At 47.0% G+C, this 27,286-nt stretch overlaps 2 protein-coding genes across 2 annotated transcripts; one reads left to right on the top strand and one right to left on the bottom strand.

The window, feature by feature from the left end:
- On the top strand, window positions 1–26,389 carry LOC135805889 (uncharacterized). Its single transcript, XM_065320007.1, has 16 exons — window positions 1–424; window positions 9,922–10,123; window positions 10,468–10,651; window positions 10,896–10,989; window positions 11,785–11,898; window positions 12,368–12,488; window positions 12,839–12,891; window positions 13,209–13,297; window positions 13,671–13,718; window positions 14,798–14,937; window positions 16,436–16,517; window positions 17,896–17,976; window positions 18,825–19,183; window positions 20,502–20,622; window positions 22,201–22,759; window positions 26,037–26,389. The coding sequence occupies exons 2-16, from the start codon at window positions 9,972–9,974 to the stop codon at window positions 26,300–26,302; spliced, it is 2,463 nt and encodes an 820-aa protein (XP_065176079.1). The 5' UTR covers window positions 1–424; window positions 9,922–9,971; the 3' UTR covers window positions 26,303–26,389.
- LOC135807140 (cilia- and flagella-associated protein 221-like) lies at window positions 4,430–6,397 on the bottom strand. Its single transcript, XM_065321177.1, has one exon. The coding sequence runs from the start codon at window positions 6,136–6,138 to the stop codon at window positions 5,326–5,328; it is 813 nt and encodes a 270-aa protein (XP_065177249.1). The 5' UTR covers window positions 6,139–6,397; the 3' UTR covers window positions 4,430–5,325.
- Window positions 26,390–27,286: the final 897 nt, after the last annotated feature.

Raw genomic sequence — 27,286 nt, 5'->3', positions numbered from 1 at the left:
GTTGCATGCTACAGACTGTATTACTAATCTCGTAGCACATCAGTAGATCTACGAGTCATGACTTCCCTTCACTAACGACTAACGTCAGATCAGTTGCAGGCGCAGGTGTGAAAAGTCGCTCAGTCCTCCACAGAGCAAGGAGTTCTAACTATTGCTTTGTTGTACTTGGGGCAACAGCTACACTATAAAGCTAAATAGAATTCGTGATCACTCTTTCTACTCCTATCAGTCTTCAGTTCTTGCTTGGACTAGCTGTCGGGTTTGTTCAGGTCACCCTGCAGACTTCTCCAGTTTTCAACCACAAAGCTATGCCACTAAGCGCGCATCTGTGAATCGTCGAGGAAAGTCGCTGCAAGAAAAATTAGCTAAAAGGCAGCTCGGACCAGATCGACCTGAATCGGCCCTGCGTGCTCAATCATTTTATGTAAGTACTGCTTTGTGTAGAATGTGTGCTTGCGCATGCAGTGTGATAGCGTCAGCTCCCGCACAGTGCATAGTTGCCCCTCTAAGCTATAGTCAGTATTATTTAGACTGTCGGCTATCATTAAAAAAATATTTTTATTAATTTAGTTATTGAACTCAATCTGATCTGAGTATATGCCAGCAACGCCAACATGGGGAGCAATCCCAGAGAAGATTGCGATACCCAGCCATGGCGCAATTACGAGAAGAAGAAAAACAGTGAGGAAAGTAAAACTCAACCTCCATTAGTGGGTGAGATATTAGAGAGGTTCAGCTGCACGTCGCTTTTGACGCAACGTAAAAGTTCTGCTCACGTTATTTGACTTGTCGCGGCGTTGGAAAAACGCCAGAGAGCTGCATCTCACATCGAAATTTGGCGTTTTATGCCAATTGATAACACATTTTACGTGAAATTGCGCATCACGTCAAAAATAACGTGCTCTGCTAGGTAATCACTGGTAATACTGCCTAGAAATGTGAGGGTGCTGCAGCAAACGTGACTCATTGCGAACAGCGTGACGCAGCGGAGACATACTGTCGCATTGATGGGCTGAACCGTTGATAACTTGAACCAGTCAGAACAGGAACGAAAATCGGATACTTCGTTTGTTGGACAGCATGATTCATCGCAGGTAGCGAGATTTGTTGGTCTACGTTATTCCCTGGTGGCCTCAACATTTAGTGGATTCATAGCAACATGGTGTGTGTGTGTGAATGTTGCCTGACAGCTGCATGCGTGTAGGCAACGTTTGTAACCGCTGCGGTCTTGTTGCTATTGCTCCTGTTGTATCCTTTTATAAATCACCAAATGAAATGGGGTCTAAAACTACAGTTTCTTTTCGCCTAGTGTCAGTGTCATGTGATCAATAGTCATTGCCGTGCATGATACTGTATACATGTTCGCACCGCTCTGTAATGGCCGGTGAAAATCGCTCCATACACAAAGAACGGTACATCACTGTGCTGTCGACTCGTCACTCTGAGATTACCTGAGGCAGTGCCGGCACTCGGATACTAGCATGCTGAGTTACTGGTGAACAGTAAAGTAAAGGTCACACATTCACGTTACCAACGGCTATGCAATAGTGTTAAGAGGCATAACCAGCTTAGGAAGTTTCGCTTGTGCCAGGCCACCACCATGCCTGATAACGGCTGTACATAGTCAAGCACAGCATTGACCTGAGTGCAAAGTCAGAGTCGCTCACAATGTGCGGCACACTACGGTCTAACTGTTAGTATTATTCCCGTAGCTATGCAGAAGACGTTACTTCAGTAACGTCTGGCGCTAGCCAGGGTCCACACAGCTTTAATTTGGTGTTTGTTTGTTTGTTTGTGTCACGCCTGGCGCTATCCCGTATCTGTCCCGTACCGTATCGCACAGCTGGCCATTTGCTGGCTCCCGTATCTGTCCCGTACCGTACCGTACCATCAAACACAGCTGGCTACAAACAGCTGGCCACAATATTATGTACATGTACATGTATACGACTCCCTGTGTGTTGCAACTGTGCTTGAAGGGGACGGTTGCACTTTTCGGAGCTCCGTTTAATCTGAGTTTTCAGTCGTTCCTCTTACTAGTCTTGCCAAGGGGGTGGCTCTGGGTCCACCAGAGTTGCCCCTGGCGTATTTCTGAATTTGCTGGGGCGAGGGTTCCGCGACGCGGTCGCCAAGGCAGTGTCTTTTCAGTCACGACCGTTGTCGTCCTCGGCTCTCCATTCGCGGTGGTGTAGCTGACCCCCGAATGGTTTCAAACTGCGAAGCTCGGAGGAGTACAGTGGTGGCAGAGGCATGAGCTGTGAGTGGAGACGGTTGCTGGAGATGGATGGTGATGCAGGGAGAAGAGTTACGCTGCCTGACGCCGCGTGGGAAATTGTTTGAACCTGCAATTTCAGTTCGAGCGCGGTGGACTTCTAGACGATGTGTCCTCATGGCTGTTTTTCAACGCTTGGCCTATCGCTGATATCCCTGCGTGGGATGTTCTTCCAGTGGAGTCCAGGTGGGACTTCGGGTGCCCACACTCCATCACCTGGTTGATTGTTTCGGAACTGCAAAAATAATTATTGTTTCCTATTTTGTGCGCATCTCTTGTCATCTCTCTTTTCTATACGTCGCACACCAGATGTACTACTATCGCGGTCTTTCTCTTGCTTTCTCTCCCTGCTTGCTGTTTTTTTTGTTTCTGTTGCCACTGTCCCTCATCATACCCATGCTTGGGTGGTGGGCGGCGTGACCCGTTAGGGTAGCTGCCAATACAGTACGACTCCCTGAAGTATAGAGAGACTTTCTGGAAAGAAATAGGGAGACGAGGAGGAAATGAAATTAGAATGGATGTTAGTTGCCGAATAGGTGATAGGATGCGTCAGTAAAAACATACTTTGGAAGAGACATCCCGTCGTCTCCAAAATAGGCGTGAACGGGCGAGTCAGCGCCGGTCACAGGAAACGTCGGCAGAGAGATCCCGTCGACTCCAGAACGCGCGTGCTCGGCAGAGTCAGCGCCGTTCCAGGAAACATTTCCATCAGTTCCCACAACATGCACGATGAGCTAAGTAACAAAGCATAGCGTAGGGCCCTGAGCTTCCAAGCTCTCTCGTTAAGAACTCAGATGGTCAGATGGTGAGCCAAGGAAAAACTTTGTAGCATGGAAACATGTGGGCACAAGTTATGCGATTGAGTCCACCAACTAAACCAGATTTTGAACGGTCAGACGTGCGCAATCTAGCACAAAACTGACAAGGAGTACTGAGACATTCCACGGCATGAGAGTCAGCTTGAGCACTGCTCGATAACTTGTGCCCACAATTTCTTAAAAACATTTTTCCATGTTACAAGGTTAGGATTATTGTGCTATCCATTCTTGTAACATTTGTTTCACTATAACCGAAAGGCAAACATTGAACTGAGGGTATGCAACTGTGACCTATCTTCAATGGGCTGGATGCGCAGCTCACACCCTTCATCACATCATGCAGCTACATCCGTGCAGTGTGGAGAATCGAACGTTGAAGCATTCTTCTGGTTTGAAACCAACTTTATCACGGAACTGGGATGGTTCATGCTCCCAAAACCTGGAGATCACATAGGTACTCGAATCAAGCAAAACAGATGTGCTGGTGAAAGAGCTGGCTGTATTTCAAGTGCAGGGTTTGCTTTAGGCGTCTTAGGTAATGAGGACAGCTTGCATCACACTGACACATAGGTACGGATACACGCTCCTGGTTATGGCAAGTTGTTACCATGGTTATGGCATGTTGTTACCATGGTTATGGCTGATGTTGTTACGACAGCTATGAACCTATAAATGCATGCCTAGTTTTGAATGTTTTTCTTGCAAGACATTCTCTTTCAGCCTTCCTTCGGGCTATTCCTGGCAATAATCACAGACCTACAACGGTTTGACCAGGGGATAATCACGCATATCACAAGTACACAACAACACTTATTGTGCTTTGTTTATCGGCACTGGCGTAATCGCGGTCCTATGTTAGTAGAAGCAACCAATACCTGTTGGATTTGACATGGCCTATACAGCCATGTTATATCAGGCTCACTAGTCCTACAAAGTAATTTATAACATACGTATACAACACTGAGCTTTGTTGTCTGAGGATGGGCGGATAGCCATGAAACACCTTAATTCAGCCTAGTTCCTTTGCTAACTTGTTTAACATACATGTAGAGTGAAAACGAGCTCCCTCCTAGCTATTGGTAAACAACATTTGTGCATGTGTGCACTCCATCGGGAATATACCGGTTGCCAAAAAGGGCAGCAAATATTGGGACATTGTTCACCGGTGTGGCAGTGTACATGTATATTTGTTCAGACCAGCATCATACTAGTTTTAGCCTTGAGCTCGAATTCTTTCGATTACATTGTTCGACTTCTGAGATTTTCGAGGCTGTAATCTGGCAATCGACAAACATGCACTTCCCTAGTAAGTATATGCTGGCATGAATAGGCAGAATAGGCAGGAGCTGAGCAGAAGCAGCTCATATGCATGTACTGCCAAATTCGATGTATCATGCACGTTATATGCAAACACATGTAGACACATGCACAAGGCGTGCACACATAGAGTCCTATGCACACAGTGCAGTCTGAACCGTGATTCACTTCTGGCCGTGTCAGTTGCTTCTAGTACACCGTTGACACTGCATCTCTGTGATCCAGTTCTTACAGAGATTTTCCTCAATCGAGTAAAGGGAGCAGAACCAAAGACGAGAGAGTTGAAAGTTTACGTTTATGACGATACCATGTGAAGCTCACTCACCGGTCCGTAGAGGGCTCAATTATTATTTACCGAAGGGAAAGGGTTTATGACGATATGTTTATGCAAAATGCTATCATGCACTGTGTTTATGCTGTGAAAATATGACAGTCGGAGGAGATCTAAACTGTGTTGCACATGCGTATCTTCAAGGGCACAATAATCATCACTCAATTTACACAACTTGTGTTCTTTGCATTAAAACTTAGAAGCACATAGCACTAGCCCTGCTTGAACCAGGGACTGTGCAGCCAGTGTGCTGTTTACTGTTCGTATTGCAATATGACCAGGGATCACTCATGCTAGTTTGCATGTCCGGGTGAATCGACACTGTTCATATTGCTGCCACAGTATTTATATATTTATTTTATTCCAAGCAATACATGGCTGGGGTAACCAATGACCACTTTGCGTGGCGATTGCAGGGTTTTTGTAACCAACCACGGGTATCTACAGCAAGGTTTGATTTCACTTCACGTCCAAAGCAATGGTGACTGCCCAGGAACTCACCATACCTGCGTGCCATATCCCAGGTTCCAGTCATTCTGAGGTGTTCTGGCGCGACTGTCACAAGGCTTTCTACCTCTGCACAGGGATCAGGGTTTTCCAGGAACGCAGCTGCCAACAAGATTGCATGTTTGAGCTTTGCAGAATAGCTCCTCGACAGTCAGAGTTAGCGTTCCCCTGGAAGTTGAGTACTCCGTCGGCTGATAGACGATGGCAATTTCTGCACGGCCTTGACTTGGTATGATGCCTTCAGGTGGAGATACTTCGAAACAGCCATCGGTACACTCTAGACATAGTCTGAAGGGAAAGTCTTGCTCCTTGCTACAGTTTGTAATCGACAGCGTTTTCGTGTGCTGTGCGAGCAGGGAACGTGCCCCGTAGTTGATATGTTTGGGCAGGCGAGCACCAGAGCACCGATAAGCTAACAGAGGAATCTTTATGTGCTCACCACCATCACAATGAATTCGAACGTGATCAGAATAGCAAGCCTTCAGCTCCTCGCCGAATGGGATCAGCAGGTCCACTACTAGTTCGTCTCCCATACCAGGTACAAGTCCTCCGGGTCGTTTTCTAACCGTCACTTTGAAATAGCTCGTCGTGTTTGGCAGTAAATGGTAGCGCTGTCTCACTGATGTAGCGTTCATCAACTGCAGTGACTTCCTCATTTTTACACCGCTTTCGCAGCCCGAGAAGTGAAGTTCTTTTCGGGATGGCTGAATGGGAGCGAGCCGATTACCGACAAGGAATACACAGCTGCTCGCCAAGTGATCGGGGCAAACATTTCTGCTTGCTATCTCCGAAACTGATTGCTCTGTGTCGTCTTCATTCTCACCTTGTTCTTGGCTCCATCTTTCGGCTACAATGCTCTTGAGGAGGTTAGCGTCGTCTAAGCGTGGTTCCATTCTAGCTTGGGTTCGTCTGCGCTTCAGCGCCAAGCTCCTGTGACGAACTAACTTTAGGTGAGGAATTATTTGCAAGTGCAATCCTAAGCGAAGGTCCTAACGTTACTCGCACAGATTTCTAGCTGTCGTAAAAACTCTTTACTCTGCTTTCCTGCTATAAACTTTAAAATACTTCCATCCTGAGTAGATTATGTCTCAGTTGTCTGTGCTCTTTGATCTTTTTCGAACCATCAGTTATCATGGTTATCACATCAGAACGACAGACTCAGATCAGTGCAGACTCACTCAGTGAGTCAGTCCTCTATTCTTGATCTTTCATTCTTGTGTCTTTTCGCGACACAATCAAGTATTAGGCTTTGACAACGGCAAGATCGAAGAGGCGACGAAGAGTCGACATCCGCCGTCACCATGGTCACAAGTATAGTTGTAGTTCGCTCATTCGTAAATCCCAGTCACGATGGTGTTATCATGGTTATCTGCAAAAGTCAACACGGAGGTAGATCTACTCATCATCTCCGGCTCAAAGTCTCACAAAGAACATACGATATTACAATACTATACCATAATTATTGTTAGATTGACAGCATGAAACTATAACAAGGTTTATGATGACTTTATCTAATACTAGTTTTGAACTAGTATTGGGTTATATAATACAATACTATGCCAGTGTATTAGTACTAGTCTCTATGTAATCCAGGTGGCTGTAGGCTGTAGGCTGTAGTCGGCCATACAGTGGAACTAACTTACTTCGCTCTCCGTCGACCACCTCACTTTCATTAGATCATTGAAGTTACGCCACTCTACCAAATCATGGCATCAGATTACCTCGGAAGTTAGTGGGATGCTTCAGCTCGATGGAGAAGGCGGGCGGATACCCGAGGGGCCTCCATACTACCCATGTTCACGTGGGCACGCAAGAGTCTTCGCTAGAACACGACAGCCAGTGTACAAGGCTTCGAAGTTATAGTCCTTTTGCTTTGTGAAATCTACAGCGACCAGTGTACGTTGGAAAATGGAATACAGTTGTGTGGCTGTTGCACAGGACAGCACCCCCGACTCTTGTGCACCATGCCATAAGCAGGGTATTTGATGACTCCCTGGCCACAACTTAGCACAAGCATGCCAATCGCCATCATGCATTCCCCTGCCTCCAGTCCAGGTCCAGGCGAGGCCACACCTTCCAGCTACAGTAGCTGCCTAACAACATTGAACTCCTGGAGGTATGGCCAAGCACAGTAAAAATATTAGAATACGAAGTTCTGCCTAAAGCACCATCCACTCCTCCAACCCGCCCCCTCCATTTTCAGTAGGTGCGCTGTGGCGGAGCCGCCGAAGCCTCACCCTGGCGTCAAAGATCCTGTTTTACAGGTCGATGATCCAGGGTAGGTTGTCGTACGCTTCCAACACGTTTATCCGTCACTAGCAATTAACAACATGGGGCCCCTGACACGGCTAACGAAGTGCGCTATCCGCGGCTTCTTCGGTCTGCCACCATGGTCGCGCACGAGCCCAATCTTTCAACAGCTCCGCCTCACCACCATGGAGGACATGTTTTATATCAAGCTCCTCCTCTTTGTCCGTCGTTGTCTGTTCTCTCAAGCTAGCTCTCTCTCTCTTCACCAGCTTCTTCCTGAGGGTTACTGGTGACCGCACTCAGAGAGCAGCACACCACCTTTTCCAAGTACCATTTTGGCCGGGTCTTGCGGGTCAAGCGACCATACAGTTCATCGGCGCAATCCTGTGGAACCAGCTCCCGCCTGATCTCCTTTCCGAGCCCAGCCATCTTCAGTTCTGTGCCTTGCTAAAAGCGCATCATGGCTCCGTTTAAATGCTTTTTGGCTACTGTGTTTCTGTGGTATAGCGGACTAAAGAATAGGAAACGTGTTTTGCAATATTGCATGGTGCTATTTTGTATTATGGAATTCCCATTCCGTTTTGTTGTAGTGTAGCCCTGAGGTTGATTCACTTATTTATTTTCTACCCTTCCTCTCTCTGTATTTCTGTCCCCCCCCCCCCACTTCTCTCTCTCTCATTCCCTCTGTCATCCACATGTATCAAAGGAGGCGAAACCGCCTGTTTGTGGTGCGACGGTTAAATAAACTTCTACGACAACAACAACAACAACAATCTCTTATTGGCCACTGGCTATCGTGAGAATAAAGATTTCAAAATAACAACAACGGAGTCTGGATTGTAGAGGTGGCTGCTGTTGCAAATTTGGGGGTGAAACTGGAGTATATCCGCCGACCTGAGGCCTAGGCTTCACTGACCTGTGACACTCCACTGAGCTCACGAGTGCTCTCTTTTCTACGCAATATTATTATGTGCATCACTCACGCCGTCACAGTGTCTCCCTGACGAGTGAGAGTGAGCAAACCCGGATGTCTGCGAATGTCACAGGTAGCAACTATGGAAACAAATGCCGAGGAAAGAAAAGCAAGGAAGGAGAACATGAAAGATGGCACGATCTAAAAAAATACGGGCACTGACTGTGGATGTATGCGATGCTAGCCGGCTCAATCAGGATATCCTGGCTAACTGATTATCTGAATGAAGATTATGCTTTGTTAGCTTTGTAAATTGTACGGTATAGATGATGAGGTCTCTGATTCTCGTGATCATGTTCACACCGCGTACCGGACACTATGTGTACTGTTTCCATATTGATCCTAGATCACTGAGCATGCACATACATGTACATGCACACACTGAACATGTGTGCATCCACAGGAATTATTTGAGAGCCAAAAGTACATGTTTGATGGAAGGGGCAAACAGGGTTCTTTGAAATGATGTCCAGTAAGTCCGGCGTAAGGTCACACGATCAGGTCACTGTGGTTAGTTTATGCTGGTTTCAAAACTCATCTCAGCTGCGATGTTGAATATGCGACAATTTGGGTTATGATTGAACAACCCAGGGGCCACTATGGAAAGAGGCCTGTAAGCGACTGTGGAAACTGCAGATGCCAGGCTGCTCTGTGGTGTGTCGGACTACTACTGTAGTACAAGTAAACCTATTGATCAATGCCAACATCATACTACAAGCAGTACAAGCAGTACCAGTATAGTACCATCGAAACAGTTCCTACCCGTGACAAAACATGCCATTGGATGTAATGTAATCATGGTAACAATCCGTTGGCATTGGATGTAACGACATGTACAATACTGTAAAATAATATAACTACTACTACTGGCCAGAGAAATCCGATCTCAGGAAAAAAGCAGCGTCACGCTCAAGTGAGCAGATCAGTGCGTGTGGTGCTACTGCTAGGGCTGCGTAACCCCAATACTTTTATAGTCATGAGGTCGGATTTCTCTATCCAGGACTGTGCCATTGGGTACTAAGTACGACGTTGAAGGACCCCTCGTTATCCTATACCTGCAGCGTGTTTGACTGGTCAGATGTAGAGTACCTCGGCTCCAAAGTACAGATTTTTACACCGTGAGATTTAGGTTTTACTAAGCCTTCACTGTTATGTAGTTGAGATGACACAGTTGTACATGTAGATAGGTGTACACTGAGACACACTGTTGTGGCAGGTGCTGCACAGTGATCTATTCCTACGGCTGTTTTAAACAGAGTGTCCCCTCCGCAGCCCTGTACATTATTTATGCGAAGGTACTATGACTTCTCTGTCGTTGCGGCTCATGACTAAACTTCATAGGATGCACCATAGTCATACTGCGAATTAAGCCTGTCATAGCTGAGCAATGTGTGGTCTCAATGTCTGGGTTGATTCTTGTTGTTCTCCTTTACATGCCTTGTGTTCTGTACAGAGAACGGCATCAAGGAGGAGATTTGAGGCAAGCCTGAGTGTGACCCAACAATGGTCGTCACGGGCTGCGCTCTTCAAGAGCATGGGACAATTCGCGTTTTCAACATCGATATGACTGGCCTGTGCTCTGATGAACAGGACTGCATCAGCAAGGTGGTCAACAAGGCAGTGGCATGGGATGAGCGAGCATCGCAGCACTCAAGGTTAGTGCATGACAGGACAGGCAGGCAGGGTTTTGTACCAAATATTTTGTACCAAATACTTCCAAGTACTTCAAAGTAATAATGCAATGGATGGCTGCTCCACATCAGATCAAGAGAAGCGAGACAGGCAAAATGCTGAGGAAATGAGACACAGAGAGAAAGAAAGGACTCGATGTACCAGTATATTGAGAGGGGAGGACAACAGGAAGGCGGGGGCGGGGGGGGGGGGGGGGGAGAAAGAAAAAAAAGAGAGAGCCAAATATACAGACTGGCTGCATTCAAAGCCAAATTAATACTCCTCTCAAAACCTTCGTGTACTCTGCATCACCTGTTCTTTTCTGAAGACATCTACAGGCTCGGTACAACTCGATGCAAGTCACTATGTCACTGCGTAAGAAAGGTGGCCGCACCTTTGCTACTGATGCCAGCAAGCGTGCTAATTCAGCCTCTAGCTTTGAAATCTGTAGCTTGTGCGGCCGGCGGGGTGAGCCGAATGCGTCGCCGACATCTACTGGATCAGCGGAAACAGTGAGTTTTACTCACCATGATACTTGCGTATATTCCAACATCTACTTTGCCCGGAATCAAACCAGATAGCAGCAAACTGGCAAGTCGATCACTGGGATTCAATTCCTGTTATATATATATATATATGTTCAGAGTTTCCGAGACGTTAAGTGATCACCAGACATCATCAGACCGCACAAGCTTCGAGTTACACAATTTGAACTATGGTATATCTTCCTATTCTTCTTTCTCCGTGTGCAATCAGCACATGTGCAGCGTATGCTCAATGAGGTGGCACTACTCACTGTCATCAGGGTTCTGGCGGAGCAGTGAATGGAGAGTGAGAACAGAATGTCAAGGTAGGGGAGCGACTCTGACCATATACATGTACATAGATCAGAATGTCAAGGTACGGGAGCGACTCTGACCGTATACATTGATCATCATGTTTCCTCGCCTTGGCTTGGTCTTTCTGGCTAGTGTCAAAGTTATCTGCCCTCGTGCAAAGCTCGCTGTGTTTGTTGCACAGCTAGAGCACTCTAACTTTGATGCTTTGAGCCTGTATAAAAATGCTGTGTTGTTCATTCGACTCCATTGTGATTGGTTCGGCTGGTAACTCTGAGCTTTACTGAGGAGACCTAACAAGGTCGAAACAGCTAGCGGCGCGGTCCGGAGATTGAGTACATTGATCCTACACTAGTATCAGTACCACACCACAATAGCCACAAACACCTCCACGTTTCTCCTCGCATATATTCTGACGTGGCCAACAGCATCTTCATGTTGCCTGATCGGGTTGCATTCACGGTAATGAGCATGTAACTCAGAATTGCAATGAACTATCCTTCCTGCTCCATTGTTGTACTGTGTACTAGTATCAGTCAATTGATGTTGTGGGCTCAAGTAACAATCAACCAACTGACATTTTTCTCCCAGCACTAGAACTCGGATATGCTCGTTGCCTAATTATGCAAGGGGTGAGTGGTAGGTGTGCTGAGGGGAAGCGGCATGCACAACTTTGTAAGACTGGTGATTTTGAATGGCCTAATGTTGGTCACCCCAATAAGTGAATGACTAGGTCACGAGTTTCAAAGGCTGTGTTCCATGCAACATTACATCTTGTGCACAAAATACCTGCTTCATGGTTTGTGTAGGTGGCTGGGGCCTAGTTTTGGTCTGTGGATTGTCATCAAGCGGTGGTGTGCTGAGGACGTATGTGTGTCAAGTGATGGCTGGGAGCTCAGCAGCATCAGCTGGAGTAATGATGGGTAAGGCCATCTGGTGACTACACCGTGAATGTATCCTTATCTATGGCACGTATTGTTTACGCTGGCTGATATGGTAAGAGCTGTTGACTCGCCCCGGTTGCAATCCAGGAAAATGGTCATTCTCATATTGATAGTTTTCAAAAGTTGGTGGCCAATTTCAGCATGCACTGGAAGAGAACATGTGTTTAGGTATTGGCTGCAAGGGAGAGCAATGCGGCGGAGAGAGGGGAGATGAGAGATCAAAGCCGTATTGACAGTGAACACTAATAGAGAGAAAAACAAGTGGGAGACTAGGTGGACACAGAGGCTTGATCCACTCAGACTTGGGATGGTAGTGTGGACAGATAACACAGTGGGCCAGTAAAGGTGCTGCAGCATACATCCTGAACTGCCTGGGAACTGACACTTCAAGGACAGTGACAGTTCGAGATGATCTCCAACGGTTTAGTTTGTATGCTTTGAACTTCAGGTGATGAAGTCCTGTCATGGGGCCACAAGGATGTTGTCGGACGGCCATTCAAGCGTGTTTCCAGTATCCTGCATCACTGTAAGATGCCTAGCGTGGATATGAGGCTGCGTCGTCGTTCAAGGTAACCGTCAAATAGTTCTGTTCTCAACTTTTGGCATGCTGCCCAACAAACTGACCGTAGTTGGTCCCCTGGGGGAGAGAAAAAGACCCAAGTGCCATCAGTACGCGTGGCACGTGTTGTGCGCTGCCTTTGGAGTGAAGAACTTGTCAGCGCCTTCTTGGTTCAGCCTGGTCCCATAGCTCAGTGGTTAGAGCATTGCTCAAGACAAGCAAGGTCCCGGGTTCGAGTCCTGGCGATTTTTTCTTGATTTTTTGTCTTTTCAGGCTGTTCACTTCCCCGACTGATCCGTTGAATTATTCAAGATTTCGTGATCATTCCCGTGTATATGTATGTCTTCAATCATTGCTCAGAGATGGCCGCTATACGGAATTGGAGGTACATATTGTGCCTGCACATTTCTTCGGTGAGTAGTGTAAACTTCTCGAATAGAATAATACAATATCTGGCCAGATTGCATTTGGTACGGATGTATTTTTTTGAATTTTCAAAAGAATGACCCACAAGCAACCGAATGCTTATCTATGGATCATGCAGTCAATCAGAAATACATGGTAGAAGGAGGGTACAGATTTATGTGTACCCACTCTCTCTTGATATTTTCTGTAGGAAACATCTTGAGCTAGTTAGCCAGAAATGGTCACATGCAATATGTGTGTGTGTGTATACGTGTATTTTGCGTATCAATTAAATAATTTCTATTGTACATATGTTTGGGTACAGGCGACAGCTATCAGGAGTGTCATATGAAGACATCGCAAATACTTTGTGACCCGGCACAGCTCATCTTGCCAAACTCGTTCTCTGAGGTGGTAAGTGAGATGCCGGCAGTCCCTTTGTCCCTATGTATCAACCTACTAGCTGTATGATGCGTATCAATCTATCTGGACTGGCCGGTGAATGATGCGTACACGCCTGTATTGCACGTCACAAGGGCATTGCCATGGGAACACCCAACCCCAGCTAGCACTAGTGAGCTGTATTTGGGTGATAAGGTAAGCCGTGAGTGACTCGTGCAGACAATATTATTGCCTGTGCTTGTCAGTGTTTACTTTGAAGACTGATTGAAGCTTCGGTGTGGCAGAACAAGGTTTTCTTTGTGTGCGTGTGTGTGTGTGTGTGTGTGTGTGTGTGTGTGTGTGTGTGTGTGTGTGTGTGTGTGTGTGTGTGCGTGTGCGTGTGTAGGAGTTGAAGGTGGGCAAAGATCATCTGTTTCCCAACGGTCGTATCCAGGTAAAGCAGCGTGCATGCCTAGCTCTCTATGTCACTGCACGCTACTGTATTAAAGTCAACAAATATTCGGCGCATAGTCATTTTCGGGTATTTTCGGCCTGCTCATTATTGGCCGAAAATGTGTTGCGGCTTAAATTTTGTTTTGCAAAGTTCAGTGTGACAGTGTAGACAAGCAGCAGCAGTACAGGCCGAAATTTTAATGCGGCCAAAATGTGTTTTAGCCCTGGGAGGTCGAATTATAATAAAATAAAAAATAAAAATGTCACGGTTCGCGTGAGACCCGGCTGGAAGCCGAGTTTTCCCCATCTGCCGTGGGAATGCCACCACCCTCTAGGATCAAATATATAGGCGTCGAAAATTCGTACTTTGAAGTAGACTTGCAGTATACAGCCTCTTGACATTCACACAGCTGTTGCACATCTACCATGCACATAACCCGGCATATTGGACAACCATGCTACCAGTGACTCCCAACTCCAGGCAATCCCTGCATGGTTGGGTCACATGATGTCGGCCATGTTGGTTGCACTATCCACATGCCATCTACTGAAGTACACTATACACATGCCGTTTACACTTTCTATGTAGATGCAGTCACATGACGCATACTGCTAAACATCTCTGCAGTCTACATATACATGTTGAGACATCTCTGCAGTCGACATGTTCAGTCCTAGAAGGGACTCATTATCGCGGACACAAAGGAACAATTTGGGATAGGTACTAGTACTGGCAAGACATGTATAATAGACGGAGAGGCGGAGAGACGGAGAGAAGGACGAACTAAACGACTATACGATTATGAAAGAGAGTGAGAGAGTTTTAGAGAACGTGCAAGATAAAGGGCCTGGGTAGCTATGGCAAACAGGGGCGCGCAAGTAGCTACCCAGGCCAACAGAACAAAAGGTGAGCATGAGGGTAAGTACGGGGATGCATGCAGTCCAGCTTAGAAAAGGTTGTAGAATGTACGGGAGGAGGTACCTAACATACACACCGGTACACTGTATGTAATACATAACATAACATGTACTCGACTAGTGCATTTCGTACCTGTGCTCATAATATGTCACCACTTGCAGCTTTCTCTCACCAAGCGACCACAGGGAACGAGCATGAGTCTAAAGATGGAGGTGATGTGCGCCAGCTACTTGCCAGTCGCAACGGGCATGCAATCAGCTCTCCTACATGTCTCAGCATGCATTGTCAAATCTCCGAGAAAGTGTGTACCGTGTGTGGATGCATAACACAATGATTATTGTATGTATGTATGTTCTTGATGTACTCAATACTGATAATGGAGAGAGAGAGAGAGAGAGAGAGAGAGAGAGAGAGAGAGAGGGGGGGGGAAGAGAGAGAGAGGGAGAGAGAGAGAGAGAGAGAGAGAGGGGGGGGGGGAGAGAGAGTGTGAGAGAGAGAGAGAGAGAGAGAGAGAGAGAGAGAGAGAGAGAGAGAGAGAGAGAGAGAGAGAGGGAGAGGGAGAGCGGGAGAGAGAGAATGTGTTGCTTTAACGTGAATTTCAGAGTCGCAGGAAAGCGTCCTCTCTCTCGTTCTCTTGCTCTCTCTCTCTCTCCCTCCATCCCTCCCTCCCTCCCTCTCTCTCTCTCTCTCTCTCTCTCTCTCTCTCTCTCTCTCTCTCTCCCTCCCTCCCTCCCTCCCTCCCTCCCTCCCTCCCTCCCTCTCTCTCTCTCTCTCTCTCTCTCTCTCTCTCTCTCTCTCTCTCTCTCTCTCTCTCTCTCTCTCTCTCTCTCTCTCTCTCTCTCTCTCTTTCGACACCCTACTTGAGTATGTTGTGTATGTATGTACGTGTGACGTTTATACATGTATGTAGTATACCGGTATGGTTACAGTGAGGCAGTGCAGACCTCCCACACTTTCTTACGAGTACGAGACGAGCATGAATCAAATGCTCCCTCACCGCTCTCCAGCGTTTGAGCTTACTGTCAGGGTTTGCGGATTAGCAAGACCACTGTGGATGGCCTTATGTTGACTAGGGATATGATATTGTTGAATTTCTGCATGAAATGCTGAGTGTGTGAAGAACTGCGGAGTTCAGAGGGCAGTGCATTAAAGAACAATGCAGCACGGTTATAAAAAGAATTGAATGGGGGGAATTGAGGATGGGGGGGGGGGGGGGGGTCCGGGGGTCTTGACATCGGTTTTCAAAATGGCTGACCTGGAACAGTAGCATGATGTCATCTACCCCCACCCCATCCGGGCCGCGACCCCCCCTCAGCCAAATCCTGTACACGCCACTGATATCCACTGTACTGATCAGCTGTTCTGAATGGAATCACGTCTCGTATCCGTTTCATTATAACCAATAGTGTGAATGGTAATTAATAAAGGGTAAGCAGCAACATTTGGCCCTGTACAGATCTTTCAATATCTATGCAATATCTACCTTCACCGACAAGAGTTTTATAACTCGAAACAGCTGCATGAAGGAATTCAGTACCAATGGATGTGTCACTTTGCTGATGGTGTGCTATGGCAACGTGTCGAGGTCGGCTGGAGAGCGCAGTTATGGTATGGTGGTCGATGAAAAGACTATGAAAGGTCTCCACTAATGCCTTAGTCATGATAGTGCCACTATCCATGAAGATCATTATGCTACTTGTCAAATACATCATTGTGGTATTGTTATAATCCTGAGCACACCAGAGTATGCACATCTGTGTTTTGCTACACAACATGTTCTAAATGCATGTACAATGCAGGTCAACAGAGAAGATGACTCAGCCGTCACCTCGATCCCCTAGTCCATGTTGGTATGAGCATCTGCAGTTGGAAGCCTTCCATGTAAGTCAGTCGAGGCCCAAAGGCCAGAACAACACGACATGTAGACCATAATTGCACTAAAGAGAGGGGGGGGGGGGGCTAGCGACCTAACAACTTGAATTATGTTTTGCTTGGTCATTGTCGCCATAACCTTGGTCAGGCTGAGTCCACCTTGCTTCTTCCTCTTTGTCCTTTGATGCTCCACTATACACACTACTGTACACACCACTTCTGTAAGTCGTGACGTCCCCAGGTTTACTTTGGGTGGAAATAGAGCTTGAAAGTGCTACTTGTACGTCCCAGCCAGGCCAGACTTTGGATTCAAGTTTTGTATGGACCCATACATGTTTGGGTGGTTTTCCGTCACAGTATAGCAACTGGAATGGATCCTTTCGGTCATAGACCCACTCCTGATACAAGTGCAAACAACAATCATACTGTAGGCGACGTGCAACACAATGGGTCCCCCCCCCCCCCCCCCACCACCACCACCACCACCACATCCTATACTTCACCATGGGTAGAGTGATCCAAAAGTCAGTATTAATTTGTCGTTAGATTTTGACTTCTGAGGACTTCTGACGTAATCACTTTCAAGTCCTATTACCTGTTTCCCAAACCAAAGTCAGGTGTAGTGCTTGCCTGCCATACTATTACTAAGGTCAGGTGTAGTGCTTGCCTGCCATACTATTACTAAGGTCAGGTGTAGTGCTTGCCTGCTAAGGTCAGGTGTAGTGCTTGCCTGCCAGACAAGTACCAAAGTCAGGTGTAGTGCTTGCCTGCCATACTATTACTAAGGTACTGACGAATGGAATAGGCTTTCCCCCTGAAATTCGCTCATAAGCCTCTTCACCCCTTTTTCTGTCTTCCACACTTTGAACTTAGTTATACTTGGGGTGCAATTTAAAGAGGCCCTACAATATAAGCCTGAGAGGATTTCCCTCTTACAGAAAACCAACCAAGATACCTTGGTAGATGTGTGTGAGTGACTGCGAGGCAACGCTGTAATCATGGTGTAGCTTGGCAGTGTTCAGGGCCAACATCATGATGCAAGTATCCTGTTCAATGGTCTGCAGAGTCTGACTGCTTTGATTGTCCCAGGGATCCCCCTCCCCCCCCCCCACCCCCCTCCCCCCCCACCCCCCCTCCCCCCCCACCCCCCCCCCCCACACACACTTGCTTGCATATGCACACATTTCAATGAAGCGAAGTTTGCCAAACTGAATGATTCTATGTAGTGGTGCAGTGGGTATGGTATTTCATTCCGAGATGTACCGCATGCAAATACAGTGTATGTCTATTGCAATGCTACTTGTGTTCACGTAGGTGTTGGTTTGTGATCTGATTGCGGCTGGTGTGGTGTTGACTGAGGATAGTGTTTATCTTTGATTCTCTGCAGTCAGAGAGCGACACGCTGAAGGTTACCGTCCTAGCGAAGAGTAAGATACCTCTCCTGAAGAGCACCAAGCGGTTGGCCGTGGTATGTGTGTAGGACGTTGTGGATACCGAATGCATAATGTGTGTGCATTGGTGTGCACATGTTTGCATGTGCATGTGTGTGTGTGTGTGTGTGTGTGTGTGTGTGTGTGTGTGTGTGTGTGTGTGTGTGTGCGTGTGCGTGTGTGTGAGTGCATGTACTGTAGTATCTTGTATTAAAGCCTGTCTCACACACATGTAAAAGCCTGTTTTGAAGTCAAGCCTGATTTCCAGGATACACCGTTGTCACATAGCCTGATTTTTAGTGTTGATATGTATGGAACTACTGTACTAGTACCTGGTTTGATTAGAAGCCCGATTTGAATAGAAGCACAGCCCTGTCATCGCTTGCTACAGGAATAAACCCGGCTTTAGCACCGGCATTACGGTATTTGCATGCATGCATGTGTGTGTGTGTGGAAGGGGGGGGGGGGGAGGCATTTTGCTTGCTGTCATGAAAAGCTACCATTGTGGATCGTGCTGCTTCTTTGTTATTTTGCATTTACTTTGACCAAAGATAAGGCATTGCGTATGATGCATGGCCTCTCTTTGCATTGCTTAAAAAATACATTACTTGTAGCAAATCCTGATTTCCAAACGTTTAACCCGTTCAGCGCTAAAGACGCATCTATTGTGACGTCGTTGAGAATGATGCCCAGGCCGCGTCGCTGAGGTATATATACGTCTTTTTCATTGCCAAAAAGGAGTGCAGAGCCTGGGTGTCAAGACCTGTAGCCTTTTAAAAATGGTTGAAAAGTCTCTGAGTTCTAGAGGTCAATTATCTACCAGTGTGTGATTCACATGTAATACCATACACTCATACACGTATCTGTTGTGCTCGTCATAATGTAGGTACTGATCAAGCTGAGTGAGGCGCGCATTGACGGCACATCACAGTGGTACGCCCTGCACTCTCCGTCCAGCGCGGACCCAGCCAACCTGCAATGGCCATGCGACGTGTTGCTGGACGATATCTACCTGCAGCACTGGCGCAGAAAGATCTTCCAACTCGATGCCATGTCGGCGAGGGGAACTGACTCTGATGACGAGAACTCGTCACTTGGATCACACCATTCACTGCCTCTTGCTCATCCCAAGGACCGGAATCGGTTCCGAGTTAAAGCCTTGGCCACTGCCAATAAGTTCACGGACAAGATGCGTGGCAAGCACCGCAAGGAAAAGAAACCAGCGCAAGTACAGGGTGCCCTGAAGTTAGTCCCAGTTGGATGTTGTTAAGTACAGGGTGCCCTGAAGTTTGTCTCCATTGGATGCTGTTAGGCTATGTTGTAGATGAAGTCACGCATCTAACTTACTACCCGTGTAGGTCATGATGCCCTGCTGTCTGTACATGCATGTGAATAGTCCTGCAGACATTCATGCATGTGAATAGGCCTGCAAACATTCATGCATGTTTCAAGTGAGAACATAGGAGCATGTCCAGAAGATGGAAGTAGGTGTTTGTTCGCATGTGGCACAGTCAGTGTTTAGGCGCATGTGAGTATGCCGAGCGCCGATCATATACTGGGCACAAGGGCATGTGAGTATGCCGAGCGCCGATCATATACTGTACACAAGGGCATGTGAGTATGCCGAGCGCCGATCATATACTGTGCACAAGGGCATGTGAGTATGCCGAGCGCCGATCATATACTATGCACAAGGGCATGTGAGTATGCCGAGCACCGATCATATACTGTACACAAGGGCATGTGAGTATGCCGAGCACCGATCATATACTGTACACAAGGGCATGTGAGTATGCCGAGCACCGATCATATACTGTACACAAGGGCATGTGAGTATGCCGAGCACCGATCATATACTGTACACAAGGGCATGTGAGTATGCCGAGCACCGATCATATACTGTACACAAGGGCATGTGAGTATGCCGAGCACCGATCATATACTGTACACAAGGGCATGTGAGTATGCCGAGCGCCGATCATATACTGTACACAAGGGCATGTGAGTATGCCGAGCACCGATCATATACTGTACACAAGGGCATGTGAGTATGCCGAGCACCGATCATATACTGTACACAAGGGCATGTGAGCATGTAGCCTATGTCACTGGTGTGTCTTGGGATCAACACAGAGAAAGATTTAAAAAATCTACCGTAGCAAGTTTGAACAGCCTGGCCGCTTGCCAGGTCACGCTAAACATGACCAACGCTGTCAGAAAATAATAGCAGAACATCGGTGAAAGCGCTCGCTTCCTTGCCATGATTATATTAAAATATTAAACCGAGGGATATTTCCAACCATGCCGTGGCCCACAGTAGATTTGGAGCACATATCCTGGCACACAGGCAATGTGGATGCAGGAAAAATGAGAATTCAGTCCATATCCTATTTGTGGTGGATGTGACGTTCTCGCTTTAGCAGCAGTATAATATTATGATGTCTACAGTACTGATACGAGTATAGCGGTGTGTTTATATGGAAAGTCAGTCTCAATCACTGACTGCAACACAAGCCGTGACATTTCATCTTTCGTGATCGTTTCTTGCGGTTGATGTGATTAGAATGGCTGTGTCAGCACCCGATCTACAAGCAGCGGTCATGAGCTGCTCTACTGATGTGGCAAAGAACTGGGAGAGACAGCAGTTCCATTTGCAGCATCAGAGGAAAGCCACCTCATCGCAGGTTGGTACACGTTAAACTTAGTCATGTCTTTGTGTAACCAGTGGTGCTAGTGCCGGAGCCTTTATGAGATCCACTCTGCTTCCGTGACCTGCATTACTATCAAGCGTTACCTTCTATGGGACAGGGCAATTGGATCCTGGGACGGATACCCTGATGTCGACAATCCTTTTTCAGCACCTTTTCCTCACCTGCTTTCTGTGGTGCGGTGGGGTCATACGTGGAATCAATTGTGAAGTCCACCTACAGTCAAGGATTCAGGTGTGTGTGTGTGTGTGTGTGTGTGTGTGTGTGTGTGTGTGTGTGTGTGTGTGTGTGTGTGTGTGTGTGTGTGTGTTGGTGATGGTGTGTGCACGCATGCATGTTTGTGGGGTAGGTGGGTAGGCGGTTGGATAATCTTTCCATGGCTCTCTCCCTCTCTCTCCCTCTCTCACTCTCTCTCTCTCTCTCTCTCTCTCTCTCTCTCTCTCTCTCTCTCTCTTCTGCTGGGGTGACCCACGTAATCAATTTCTGGTAGAAATCTAGTACAGACTAGCTGTCAAGAGCAGACTTCCTCCCGTTGGAAAAAGCCATAGCAAGCCATTTCTGGCAGGTTCCGGGCCAGCTGGTGTGTCTATTGAGACCAGCACTGTCGCCGATGCCTTCAAACCTTTATTTTAACTATATGTAAGTGGTTCCTGCACTGAATGATACAACGTTCTCAACAAGCTGGTCCATGCCAATAGATTCAATCATGGGAACTGCAAGCTCGGCTACAGTGGGGACACGAGTGATACGGAGAAAAGCCATTCAAAGGAAACGGAGATTGGTAGAGTACACTCAGGGTCGTAGGAACCGGTCCGGCAGGTCCGGCAGGTCCGGCAGCTGCCGGACCAATGTTTCGCCAAAAAGAAAAGAAAAAAACGGCAGCAAGCTCGTTTTCAACCATGCGGAGGGTCAATTCCTACTTACGCCAGGAAAGGCTCGATCACCTGATGTTCCTGAATGTCCACAAGAAACTGCTGGACGACAAGTGCCTGAAGAGGACCACAGGGGAATTTGTACGTGGAAGTGAGCATCAGCTCTCCCAATTCGGACAGTTTTAAGCAGAATTTTGTCAATTTGAATACTTGCTTCTGCATGCTTCTACTAGCATAACCTCAAGTCTTCCATGATACCACAATATTTTGTTCATCATAAACAATCATTTTGCAAGTAAAATTGCCCTCTTCACTCAGTAGAGACAGAGTCGAGCGAGCTGTATTCCCGGTGCCGAGAGGCGGGCTCACCACCCCTGCATGGCAACTTCCCCATGCATAACCCAAGACGAACTGAATACTGTAGTAGTCATACCGGGCGGAGTTAAAAATTTAAAAAAATTGCGACCTGCACGAGCTAAAAATCCGCCGGACCATTGGAAATCTGCTTCCTACGCCCCTGACACTGTAGTACAATCAATAAATTCATATGCACGAAGAGTGCTTAGATGGTGTACATTGTATGCAGTCACAGGCAGAGCTTATTGTGTGTTACATTTTTAAAATTAGTACAATCTATGTTCATGTGTGTCGTGTGTGCGTTTGCATCTTCTCTTGTGATCAGTCCCTGGTTCTTAGTGACAGTGACACAGAGGATACCATTCCTGATGGGATCAGAAACCGGCGAATGAGGCGCCAGCCACAGTCACTCGGAGCCCTGACCTTGAGACAGGAATCACCGTCACCAGTGATGAAGATACCAGTATGCTCTGTGGCGGCGAGTCCTGGAGGAGCTGCTGCTGCTGCTGCTACCCGCCGACTGTCAGCTCGGCAATCCAGCCTGAACAGTGCATCAGAAGGAGACCTGTTGCCCGGCGACATGCCGCCAATCGCAATGCTTAGACGCCGGTCAGTAGTACCACGAGTGCAGCACGCACCGCGTGTTGCTAGCAGGCTAGAGTGTGACTCTGTCTCTGACCCTGATCAGCGTCCGATCGTTGAGAAGGGTGATGCAGCCAAGTCATCAGCTAGACTGGTTGCTACTGGCAGTACCTCAAGTACAAGTAGCTCTATCACGGCAAAGAACCCGGTGTCCAAGACCATGCAGAAGCTGGGACAAAAGCTGACACACTCCGTTGAGAAGTGCAGCGCAGCGGCCAGTGGTCTGCACGCAGCACGTCTCGGTAAGAAGACTATCTCGAATGTGTTATTTTTAAATGCAACCAGTTTCTGAGCTAGCATCTACCGGACTGAGCGTAATTAAATTGATCTATTTCAGTATTCTTGTATGTGATGGGTACATGATTGTTTTAAAAACGTCTACGCTCGTACTGTAAAAGCCATTATTCTAACGAGGTGCATATATAACGATTTCCCAAAATTGACTGGTTTACGTGTACCAAAGGTAACGATTCTCACTCATTCTCAACGCTCAATAGGACAGTACCGTCGTCCCTCTATAATCCGGCACCTTTTGCTACAGTGTTTTCTGCTGGATTAACGAGGGTGCTGGATTAAGAAATCCTGCCCTCTGACACGGCCCTACCCAATTGCATGCATGTATCATATGTACGTCAAAACGCAGGGTTTTTTCCGTGTCGACCCAAGTATTTGGTGCACGGCTTTATATTCTCAATTGTTCTCCGGGAATATACACAGTGATAAAGTGATAAAGTGAAACAGAGAACATGTTCACATGTACTCTTGCACACACACGCACACACACACTCACCTGAAAATTGGCAGGACACTACTCCTTGCTAAAATAAGAAAGTATGGTTGGTTGACTGCCGTTGTCTCCTGGACAACATTGACCAGACTGGCCTAGCCTGGCCTGGCAAGGAGTGCACCTGTACGGTACGGGATTTACGACTGCCGGATTATGAAATCAAACTACGTGCAGTTTGAGCGATTCGTTTCAAAAAGTCACTGCCGGAGGCGGAATTCAAGTGCCCGATTAAGATGTAGGAATTGAACGAAAAAAATCGGTTTCGTCAGAAAGTGCGCCGGTTGGCAAGGGTTCCGGATAAACAAGTGCCGGATTAGAGAGGGACGACTGTATATGTGTCGATTTCTGTATAACAATTTCTATTTTAACGACAGATTTCTCCTGGTTAAAGGGGAAGTATACCCTAAAATCAAATTTTCACCAGTTGTAGTCTTCGGGGTGCTGAGTCGAATGGTCTTGGTCCGAGGAAGCTGCGACGCTCCCTTCCTACTTGAATCCCAATCGAACTCGCGCACTTCCACCGAAACTGGGTGACTGCGCCCTACTAGATGGGGATTTGTATGCAAAATGTCACTAAAAGCGCCATTTCGTTCTTATAAAAGCACGGATGACCGCGATTGGCCCATATGTTGTAGTCTTTTAGACGCTGAGTCGACTGGTTTTGGTCCGAAAAGGCTGCGATGCAGCGTTCCTCCTTTATTCCCAATCGAACATGGTTGAACAAGCGGTCACGTGCTCCTGCGTACACCAGTCACCTGGTCACCGTGCCTGCAGGGTACAACTTACTAGCCTGTTTGACCTTTTTTGGGTGCAGTCCTGTCACTCGAGTTGAACCTTGGTGTGAAAGTTGTCGCCTGCTGGCGCGGTGACCAGGTGATTTGGGCACCCAGGAGCACGTGACCGCTTGTTCAACCATGTTCGATTGGGAATAAAGGAGGAACGCTGCATCGCAGCCTTTTCGGACCAAAACCAGTCGACTCAGCGTCCAAAAGACTACAACATATGGGCCAATCGCGGTCATCCGTGCTTTTATAAGAACGAAATGGCGCTTTTAGTGACATTTTGCATACAAATCCCCATCTAGTAGGGCGCAGTCACCCAGTTTCGGTGGAAGTGCGCGAGTTCGATTGGGATTCAAGTAGGAAGGGAGCGTCGCAGCTTCCTCGGACCAAGACCATTCGACTCAGCACCCAGAAGACTACAACTGGTGAAAATTTGATTTTAGGGTATACTTCCCCTTTAACTCGTTAGAGTTAGCACTTCGTTATTATATATATATATAATATAGAACAATAGAAGTATTTCTTGCGTCGGCAAAAAGTGCTCAATGTCCTAAGACAGAGCGGGGTTATACACTCAGACACAAAGGATCTCCAAGTTTCTCACTGTTGCTACTCTGAGTTTCGTGCAAAAGCACTCTTCAGGCAACTTACTCTTCTCTCACATCAGTATCCCTTTACATACCAGAAAAGACGAAAAGAAGCACCCTAGGTGGGAATCACAGGTGGGGAAAAGAAGCACGCTAGCCAGTCTAGGTGAGAATCACAGGTGAAGATAAATGTGGCAAGTGTGGTAGTGTGAGCAATCGCGCAGGCCGGGTGGTGTGCATAAAGTGAAGTGTGGCAGTAGGATGCATGCACATTAGATAGCAGGAGTTCTGTATATGTGTAACAGATAGCAAGCACAGTCTACAGTTCAGGTCACCTCCGATAGGAGGTACTTGGTGCTGTGGCGACATTTTGTGACCAGGCTGCATCTGGTGTTGAGGAGCGATGCCTTGTCACTCTTCATTATGGCGATCTTCTCCGATAGGCATAGGTTGCACCGCTTCGAGGTTCTTTTGTAGGCGCTGGATCTCTGCCTGATTCTCCACGAGATGTTGACGCCTTCACCTGCCTCTTTCAATGCCCATGCATGCTTCGACAATTCTGTGCTGTTTCTGTGTGGGGCATTCCGGAACGATGACGTGTGGTTGTTGAACCGGAGTTTGAACGGGGTTTCGGAGATGCCGATATACTTCTTCCGGCTGAGATTGGAGTCCACTGTAGCTTCGTATACTATCTCGCTGGCGTTGCAGTCCCCGTTGAGTGGGCAGTTTGCTTTGACACGGCAGTTACATCTCTTTTCTTCCGGCTGTCTGAGGACTTTCGCGTTGTGGCCCTTGATTATTGAGGCTAAGTTAGGCGAACAGCTGTAGCTGACTTTGAGCGTGTTTTTGTTAAATATTTTTCTTAGATGCAGATGCAGCCTGGTCACAAAATGTCGCCACAGCACCAAGTACCTCCTATCGGAGGTGACCTGAACTGTAGACTGTGCTTGCTATCTGTTACACATATACAGAACTCCTGCTATCTAATGTGCATGCATCCTACTGCCACACTTCACTTTATGCACACCACCCGGCCTGCGCGATTGCTCACACTACCACACTTGCCACATTTATCTTCACCTGTGATTCTCACCTAGACTGGCTAGCGTGCTTCTTTTCCCCACCTGTGATTCCCACCTAGGGTGCTTCTTTTCGTCTTTTCTGGTATGTAAAGGGATACTGATGTGAGAGAAGAGTAAGTTGCCTGAAGAGTGCTTTTGCACGAAACTCAGAGTAGCAACAGTGAGAAACTTGGAGATCCTTTGTGTCTGAGTGTATATATAATATATATATAAAGCCATATTATGGCTTTTACAGTATGCTCTTTCATAGTCCTTATTGATCTGTGCTTTGTGCTGTGCAGGACGTTCACGATCGCCGAAAAGCACCAGCGACGGTGCCGACACAGCTGGTGGCGTGGCCACTGTTGCAACAACTTCATCTACAGATCAAAAGACGAGTAATCTTCTCGTAGTCCCTTCCAGTGGTCGCGGTGGTGGCAGTGGCGTTGTTGATGATAGGCATCCACTGGACCAGTTACGGCCCCGGAGTGTCAGTCCCCAACCAGTGTCACTAGTGATGGGGCGGCGGCAACACAAGAACAAACACAAGCGTGATGGAAGCCTGTAGATTATGTCAGGAATACTATTATATGCACTTCTCTCGTTCCCTCTCTTTTCTCTCTCTCTCTCCCTTTCACTCACACTCTCTCTTCTCTCTCTGTCTCTCACTTTCTTCTCTCTCTCTCTCTCTCTCTCTCTCTCCATTTCTCTCTCTCTCTCTCTCTCTCTCTCTCTCTCTCTCTCTCTCTCTCTCTCTCTCTCTCTCTCTCTCTCTCTCTCTCTCCCACTAGTTTTTCTCTCTCACTGTATCCCACCATGTACAGCTGCAAGTGGAAAGCTAACTGAGTTACTTCCTCGCATGTGTTGTTGTAGCCTTTTATCGGAGGAGAAAGCACACAGTCTCGATTATGCTCATGTGCTGTACTATAATCTTACAAGGAAAAAGGACAAGTGTCAACTGGCTTTATACTTTGTTCCAAATACAGCTGCTTGTGACATCTTGACTTTCACGTCCTGCAGCTACGGTTGGATAGTTTGATACTTTTGAAGCACAAACTATACGGCCCAGCTATCATTGTGGTACCATTGTTCTCTAATAGACCAGACACACAATGGTGAAGTGTGTAGTAACCACTAAGCGGGTACAAACCTCTAAAAGTGGGTTAAACGGTTTGAACTAGTTTTTAGATCTGAAGAGCATTCAAGCTGCGGCAACAGTTTCTTGACAACCAATGTGTAACTAGCTGCAATGGAGTTTGCAAATCTTTAAAAAATTTGAAAAATGAATGATATTAATTAAACGAAAATAATCACAAAAGCTGGGTTGGATATTGTACATATTAGATAAACCTTCTTTTAGCTCACACAATGTCATGCTGTTGGTTTGACAGCATGAAACAAGGTGGAGGACACCGTGTTCAGAAACAGTGACCTTTCTACAACCATCCACGGTTGGTAGAGCCCCGGTCCGTTGGGACCATCTGAACCGTTTGTGTCTTAAACCCGGTTCTGACCCTCTTTAAACTCCCCTTGAATGAAGGCTTGAATGAAG

Source organism: Sycon ciliatum, chromosome 1 (assembly GCF_964019385.1).
Source record: "Sycon ciliatum chromosome 1, ocSycCili1.1, whole genome shotgun sequence".
Taxonomy (NCBI): Eukaryota; Metazoa; Porifera; class Calcarea; order Leucosolenida; family Sycettidae; genus Sycon; species Sycon ciliatum.
This window is presented reverse-complemented; position numbering and strand designations above follow the sequence as displayed.